Consider the following 8,439-nt stretch of genomic DNA (forward strand, 5'->3'; position numbering starts at 1 on the left):
TAGAGATACAAGTACTCCCCTGCAACAAAATTAAATCCACGTACGAACACTGAAGTGTTGTTGCAATCATTAATGAATATATTATGCAGACATTTAAACGTTTCCATTCTGATGGGACGTGTTTGAGTATGTACACAAATGAACGCCATCTTCTTGCATGTGTTTTACTGCATGACGGGTTAAATCCACTGATTGACCATATTTCTGTACACCAGTCCATACTTTGAATATTTTTTTAGCAGGATAAAAAGTAGTAGGTATTCATAATCACAAAATATAGTCGTATAAAATTATCTAACTCTTTATTTATTTATTTACAAGAGGTCTATTACATTTACATAAATTTCAATATTTGTAGTTGAAATAATGATTTCCTTTTTAAATATTAAATGCTTTGTTGTTTCTCTCTATCAATCTCTCGCTCTTGTTGTGCCGTTGGCATCTTCTTTCTGTTCCTCTTCAGGGAATAGGGGTGCACAGTTGACCCCCATTAGCATCTCCATATTGCGTACAATGGAACGTTTTACAATTTAACACTCTTTATCCCTCTCAGATTTATAATTGGTCATAAAATTTGTGAGATTATTGCCTCGCTGTCTCAATGAAAGCCATACCACTTCAGCTGCGTATGACAGGTTTCACGAGAATTGCTGGCACTTGATCTTTACGCATAATTACCTTTGTAAAGTCACCTTCAGGATTAACACACGTAGGAACGGAACCATGTAATTGCAAATTTGATCTTCCGCTTGCTCCATAGTAACCATGTGACCCCTGAACTTTCAAAATGATAGTATGCTTGTAACCCTTGTCAATTTTAGGAGCAGCGTGAAACGTAACGTTAATTAATGACGATTTGTTGCGGACATCAATTCTTCTTTTAGTTCTTGCCATTTCTTTATTGTTTACATCAAATAATGCGAGATCTGCGTCGTAAAATTCATCTTCAAATATACTGCAGTCTACGCGAACACCTTCAACTAATATTTCAATGGACGATGAAAACGATATTGCAGTTTCTTCGTTGTGTATGCAACTGACTGGTCCAAAACGCCAGTGAAGAACTAAGTTTTCGCCTGTTACTCGTTTTGTGGTCATGAAATGTTTTGAATGTATTTCCTTTCCTGTAAAGAAATTTCGAAGATGTATTATTTCATCTCTTGTTAATAAGTCTGAATGTATAACTGTTTTATTGAAAAACGCTTCGTTCATAAGTGGGAACCGAACTTGATACAGTATTCTTCCAAGAACTTTTCTTTGGTTCTTAGATGAATTCAACATTTCCTGACGTAAGCATTCGATTTCAGACCACCGCATTACCGCTTCGAATATTGCATCTTCCTCAGCATCCAGTTCGTTCGAACTAATGATTTCATACACGCATTGATGTGCAAGATCACAGAAGCTTGATGATTTCAGGACTATCTTTGGTTGGTGAAAAATGAAATCCAGGCATTTCTTTTTTAGTTCGTCATTGTCAAATTTGTAAGCTTGGTCTAAAATAAAACAAACATTGTCACCAAGGATACCATGCTCAAGTGCTCTTGTACACTTATCCTCTAACCCATTCAAGCCGTACTTCCTTGCTGCATATAACAGTGAAGCCGCTGTCTTTGTGTCGATCTTTACATCATCGCTATAAATAAACCTGAAAGAACAAAAATCACAATGTTTAGAACAAAAGTAGAACTGTATGTTAAAAATACTACGTATAACTTTTACGGTCACCTTCAAGAAGTGGTTGCCTGTAACTGTGTGTTGGTGTCTCATCTCACCGAGGACATGTTTTTGGTAACCAGAATAGTCGTCTGATTTTTTTCAATTGTATATCATTTGTTTTCTCTTGCAATGAAAAATATTTACTATCTCTTTTAAATTTTCCCCAGTGAATTAGAAAGGGGCACAGTTTATTCCCATTTGCATCTCCACACTATACAATGAAACTTTGCATACGTAAACCCTCGTTTATCCTTTTGTAATTTTCAATGTGCAGTGCTTTAAAACAGTTTGTGTATTAAAATTAATGACTTTTTGTCTCATTTTAAAAATATGCTCTAAATTGTAAAAATATTCGAATTAGCTCTCGCCGCGATATAGCCTTTTTGTGCTAATGCGGCGTAAAGCAACCAACCAACACTCAATCAATCAATCAATCAATCAATCAATCAATCAATCAATCAATATAATTAATGAATAAATTAAAGAATAATTTACTAGAGATGTGAAAGATGCCAAATGGATATTCAAACTCATTAATCGAAAATAAATTGACAATGAAAATGAAAAAAAACATGCATGAGACCAAAAGACAAACAACAGTGTTAAAATAAAACACCGAGAACTAAACTTTCAACTTGAATAAATGATAATTTAGTACATGTCTCTTTCATATAAGCTTCCTTTTCGTGCTCATTATAAAAGGTTTTTGTTCACAGAAAAGTATACATTATCAATACATTGCCATTTTTTTTCTTTCATATAACGTGACCAGACTTACTCTAACATTTGTTTAAATGTCTCCTTGTCTATGTCTGGAATAGATATGTATTCATCTGCATTTTCAGCCATTAGTCCGTGAAGCATGGCATAAAATACGCAACTTCGGCTTATCATCACATACTTATGTGCCATAACAAGTTCTTGTTCGTCCCCAACTAGAAATCCAACATCACAGGCAATTTGATTGGCTAACATGTGCTTGTTGCACTCCGATAGGCATTTGGTCGCCTGCCAGTCATACGGAGGAGACATGGTCTCTAAAATAGAAAAAGGTTCAACAAAACTTATGAATGAGTGTGAAAAATGTATTGACTTAGAAAATATATTGACAAAATGGAATGCTGAAATATAAGCCAGTACATTCAATAAAAAGTAAGAATATGAATTATTAAGCAGCAACCGCCTTCTTAATAATGAATGAAGAAAATTTCTTATAACAAGATACCTTTAGTGTATATATTGATAGCAACAATATCGATACGTTCACCATGAAAGTTTTATGTAGTCTTACATCCCTTGGACAATAAAATGCTTAAGGACAATAAAAGATTTTATCTAGACAAACATACTTTCCTTAAACACGCGTACTTCGATATATAATTAAAAGAAGAAAAAAACAGATTCAACATCCAGAGTCGAAAATATTCGGTTGCTTGCACGCAGAACAACAGTACTTGTCTTTATCAAATTAAGGTCGCCAGTGCAATGAACGAGCTGGTGTATATCTTCGTATGCTATAGACATGATAGAGTTTCCGTATCATTACAATTTATGTCACAGGGTTAGGGGATAGGTTTGCGCTCATAAACAGGTTTAAAGCTACATTCTCATTGTGCCTATATATGCGTGTGATAGTATAAAGGCAGTAGTTTGTCTATAAATGATTGCCGTTGGTTGCTCTTTATTTTATTTTTATTTTACTTTATTTCGTTTGTTGTGTTTACTATAAGGTCGTTAATTTTCTGTTTCGGGTTGTTTCACATTTTATGTTTTTTTGTTATGCCGTTGCTTTATTTTTCACTAATACGATAAGAGTTTTGTTCCTTTTTGAAAACAGGACTGTGACATAGTGTTGCGTGTTAACATAGTCGACGTCCTTGTTTCCGTGAGGGATATAAATTTAGCGTACACAAGCCACACTTCCATTGTATGAGTGGAATGATAGACCTCAACCTTTTAGAATTAAAACACCATTAACTGTTTATAATTGTGTGCATGATGAAAAATCCAATCCTTCTTCAACAACATCGCCCCCACTTAATATACCAAAATTTGACTCTTTTTTTCTTACAGATCTTCAATAATTTCTTACCGTTTATATATATATATATTTATCTAACACAAAGAAATATGTCCACACTTAAACAGTGTATATAGTCGAAGTTAAAGAGTTCAGTACGGTATGATGTATTTATACATACTAAATTTGTATCTCAATTGTTTAAATTTGTTCAACAAATATACAACCTATTGACTTAACCATATTAGTACTTCTTACAGATACTATCAATACATTAAGAACGGACTGTTGTATGCGCTCCGAGTCTCAAATACAAAACGTTAGATTTGTCTCGTGATGAAAATAACAATACGCATGACCCGACACTCCTTGAGACAAAAGAATAGTCAATGGAGCGAACTTATAGGAACAACATGTACAAACGGGATACAGTTTTTATCTTCAAAGTCGGCTTTTAAAAATAATGTCTATCGTGTGGATCAAAAGTAAACAAATAAGACGCAAGCCAATACACATGAATTATATCTAAATCATCTTTTTTGAGTTTACAAAAATACCCTAATCTGTTACCATTCTTAATAGAAGCATTCGCGTGTATATATATATAGATATATAAGAAATCGTTTCATCATGGTTTTTTTCTTTGATTTTTTTTAAAATGTACTGGAACAAAGGATTGTTTACATATTTTTGTTAGTGAACCATATTGGATATGTGCTAAAGTCCAAGGAGATCCAATAAGAGTCTGAGAGAGAAAAAAAGTATGGGATCGCCAACACTGCGGATTTTCCTAGCTTCGATAGAAAAATGCATATATAGCTCTGACTGATTCCTGGTCCAGGGTTCGGCAATTCTGTTCTTTAAGATGTCAAAATATTTAATTTTAATCCTTTATATGTATACACCATCATAAGAAAAAACATAAGAATTTCACACTGAAAACCATGCACCATATTTCCTAGTTTATTTGATATTTTCCTATCACCAGTTTCAAATGCTTTTTGTTACATATACAACATGTATTTTACAGAGCATACATAATCAGTTTACACTTGAATTTGTAAGAGCATAAAATATTACTGACCATGCAGAACACGGATTTGTAACTTTTTTTTTCTTCATCTAATTATTATTATCTTTCAATTTTCTTACTAGTTTTATTTACTAGTTTCATTCACTAATTTTTATCTAGATCATTTTGGAAAGGGGACCCGGGGGAACGATTTCAAAACAAAAATATATTTTACCTTCATTAAAAAAAGACGGAAAATCAATCAATATATTTGTCATAAAAATCTATAAAAACTTATTTACTTGTTCAATGAAAGTATATAAAGACTATATGATACAAATGTCAATAAATCGACCAAAAATTAGATTAAAACGCCATTTACTTTATAAAATAATGTCTATCTTAAGGTTCAAAAGAAAACAAACAAGGCGCAAGCCAATAGACATGACGAAAACTGTCATATCTATATCTATATCTATATAATACATATTCTTAGACTAATCCGATTATTTGAAAAAAAAATATTTTAAAATGCAGGTCGGTTTAACTTTGAGTCTTCTCAATACTATTTTTAATCCCTTTTCTCTACAGATTTTCACTGTTTGTTTCTTTTTGTATTATTTTTAAAAGAACTAGTTTAACCCAGACACATATAAATATCTGGATGGGGAGGGGAGTCTTAATCTATATTCTTTCATTGTGTAGAACATATTTCTCTATTCTTCTTTTGACGTTTTGTTTATTATTATCTGTTCTTTTCTTGATATTTACGTACCCAAAGGTTCTAGCTCTATTCTTTATTAGTTTGGCGTTTTTTTTTCAATTGGTATTTTTTTGTCCATTATCTGTACTCTTGGTACGTTATATTCTCTTTTCTATAAACCCCGTATGCAGCCTTAGTCAGGGAGGGACCTCGTCAGGTCGTTTTTTGTATGCCGGTTTGAAGAATTTCATATTAATGGCATGCAGGTTTTTTTTATCATGTTGATATTTGATTTATTCACATCTTTTATAATTTAAACGATTTAGACTAATAGGACCTTGTCTTATTGTTTGGACACCTGTTTGTTGTCGTATGTGTTGCATACTTGTTAGATGTTTTTGTTTTTGTCGTTGCGGATAGCTGTCTCATTGACGCATACCTCCCCCTTTTATGTGCTGGACTGAAAATCGTGTAAAGTGTACACGTGTGCTTATTTTTTTTAATTTCTTAAGCATTTACAGTTATTGATAGTGTATAATTCTAGGTTAAAAGCTAATGTTAATCTTTCTAATAATCTAACCGGATTTTAAATTTTAAATAGGCCCCAAAGGGGGTCCTTACCTTCCTTTTTTGGGGATTCGGTCGCCATTATAAACTCCTAAGCCATGAGTTCTCAGTGTATTTATATGATAAAAGTAACATGTTGCTCTAACATCGAGGTCAACTTTTTATACAAGGTAGATTTTATAAATAGGCTTTTGAGTCCAGGATTTAATCCGCAAGAACAAAGATACTTCAATTGAACATTCTTTAAATGTCTAAAAGTATAAATCTTTCAATATTATTACCCTATTTTTCTATCAGTTGACATACAGTAGGTATTCATTTCTGATTTGAATTGAAATTGTCCTTATGTTTGATCAACTGTAATACACCAATTAGAAGAAAAATAGTTGATCGCGTTTCTTTAGCCTTTGTTTACTCTACAACATTTTTCCAACAATTATCGATGTGTGGACATTTAAATATAGTTTGATCGGTACTAAGAGTGTGTTTATGGGGGGTCCTTTATTTTGGTTTTCATTTCCCCTATTTGTCATATTTAAGCAACTATTATTCTCTTTTCTTTATTTCTTTACCAATTCTTTATTCTTTCTTTTTTTTTGAGGGGGTGGGGGGTGGGGTGGGGTGGGGGTGGAACATTATTCTGCACTTTTCGTCCAATATCCGATATTGTTTAAACCCCATACAGATCCTCTCTATTATTTTGATGGTTTAAATCGGTTAAGGACACCATTGTTTATAAAATATTGAAAGGATCATTTCATAACATCCAGGTCGAAATATCAAAAACCTGCCATAATAAAATAGAGTCTACATAGGATTTTGTTATTGTTTTTTTTTTAAATGGCACAAGCTTTCAAATTTATTTTCAGCGATAAGACTTACATTCTCATATTCGATCATAAAACAAACCAAAACGATATCCAGATAACAAAAATTCCCAAAGAAACAATATTCGCTTCACCATTGGAGAGTATGAGTAGCCGTTCATGTCAATATAGCGATGGTTTCATCTAAATGGTTTTTAAATCTAGAAACTTTCAACAAGCATCTAGATAATAAAAATGATTCTTATAAGTATTTCGATGGGTGTAAGATACATTTAGATACTTAAGCGAACTATTTAGATACCTTTTTCGCATTTAGATATTTTCAACAACCATCTAGATGCTTCTTAAAAGCATCAAGTTTGTACTTTCAATTAGTATCTAGATGCTTCTCACAAATATCTATATGCTTCCTCCAAGTATCAAGATGTTTTCTACATGTATCTAGATGCTTCCTACAAGTATCTAGATGTTTCCTGCAAGTATCTAGATGCTTCCTGCAAGTATCTAGATGCTTCCTACAAGTATCTAGATGTTTCCTGCAAGTATCTAGATGTTTCCTGCAAGTATCTAGATGTTTCCTGCAAGTATCTAGATGCTTCCTACAAGTATATAGATGCTTCCTACAAGTATCTAGATGTTTCCTGCAAGTATCTAGATGTTTCCTGCAAGTATCTAGATGTTTCCTGCAAGTATCTAGATGCTTCCTACAAGTATCTAAATGTTTCGCACAAGTATCTAGATGCTTCCTACAAGTATCGAGATGCTTCCTACACGTATCTAGATGCTTCCTACACGTATCTAGATGCTTCTCACAAGCATTTAGATACTTCCTATAGGTATTTAGATGCTTTGCACAAGAATCTAGATGCTTCCTACACGTATCTAAACGTTCGCACAAGTATCTAGATGCTTCCTACAAGTATCTAGATGTTTCCTGCAAGTATCTAGATGCTTCCTACAAGTATCTAGACGCTTCTCACAAGCATTTAGATACTTCCTATAGGTATTTAGATGCTTTGCACAAGAGTCTAGATGCTTCCTACACGTATCTAGATCCTTATTGCAAGTATCTAAATGTTTCGCACGAGTATCTAGATGTTTTTTACAAGTATCTAAATGTTTCGCAGAAGTATTTTGGTGCTTCGCACACTTTTTAGATGCTTCCTACAAGTATCAAGATGCTTCTCACAAGTAAATAGATGCTTCCTACAAGTATATAGATGCTTCCTACAAGTATCTAGAGGCTTCGTCAAATATGTAGATGCTTCCTACAAGTATCGGATGCTTCTCACAAGTATCTAGATTCTTCCTACAAGTATCTAGATTCTTCCTACAAGTATCGAGATGCTTCCTACAAGTATTGAGATGCTTCCTACACGTATCTAGATGCTTCTTACAAGTATATAGATTCTTCTCACAAGTATCTAGATGCTTCTCACAAGCATCTAGATGCTTCCTACAAGTATCGAGATGCTTCCTACTAGTATCTAAATGCTTTTTACAAGTATCTAAATGCTTCCTACAAGTATCGAGATGCTTCCTACAAATATCTGGGTGCTTCGCACAAGTTTTTATATGCTTCCTACAAGTA

At 33.2% G+C, this 8,439-nt stretch overlaps 1 protein-coding gene across 1 annotated transcript; it reads right to left on the reverse strand.

The window, feature by feature from the left end:
- Positions 1-342: 342 nt before the first annotated feature.
- Positions 343-3,869, reverse strand: LOC134701916 (BTB/POZ domain-containing protein 6-like). The gene is made up of 3 exons (XM_063563024.1): positions 3,812-3,869; positions 2,498-2,756; positions 343-1,648 (listed from the first exon to the last, which is right to left on the reverse strand). Exons 2-3 carry the CDS (start codon positions 2,749-2,751, stop codon positions 619-621), a joined length of 1,284 nt encoding a protein of 427 aa, XP_063419094.1. The 5' UTR covers positions 2,752-2,756; positions 3,812-3,869; the 3' UTR covers positions 343-618.
- Positions 3,870-8,439: the final 4,570 nt, after the last annotated feature.

The sequence above is a fragment of the Mytilus trossulus genome, unplaced genomic scaffold, assembly GCF_036588685.1.
Source record: "Mytilus trossulus isolate FHL-02 unplaced genomic scaffold, PNRI_Mtr1.1.1.hap1 h1tg000373l__unscaffolded, whole genome shotgun sequence".
In the NCBI taxonomy this organism is placed as follows: Eukaryota; Metazoa; Mollusca; class Bivalvia; order Mytilida; family Mytilidae; genus Mytilus; species Mytilus trossulus.

Coding starts and splice junctions, on each gene's coding strand:
- LOC134701916 (XM_063563024.1), bottom strand. CDS start 2,751: ATGTCTCCTCCGTATGACTGGCAGGCGACCAAATGCCTATCGGAGTGC. Junction 1,649..2,497: donor ACATTTAAACAAATGTTAGA/GTAAGTCTGGTC, acceptor TTGTTCTTTCAG/GTTTATTTATAGCGATGATG.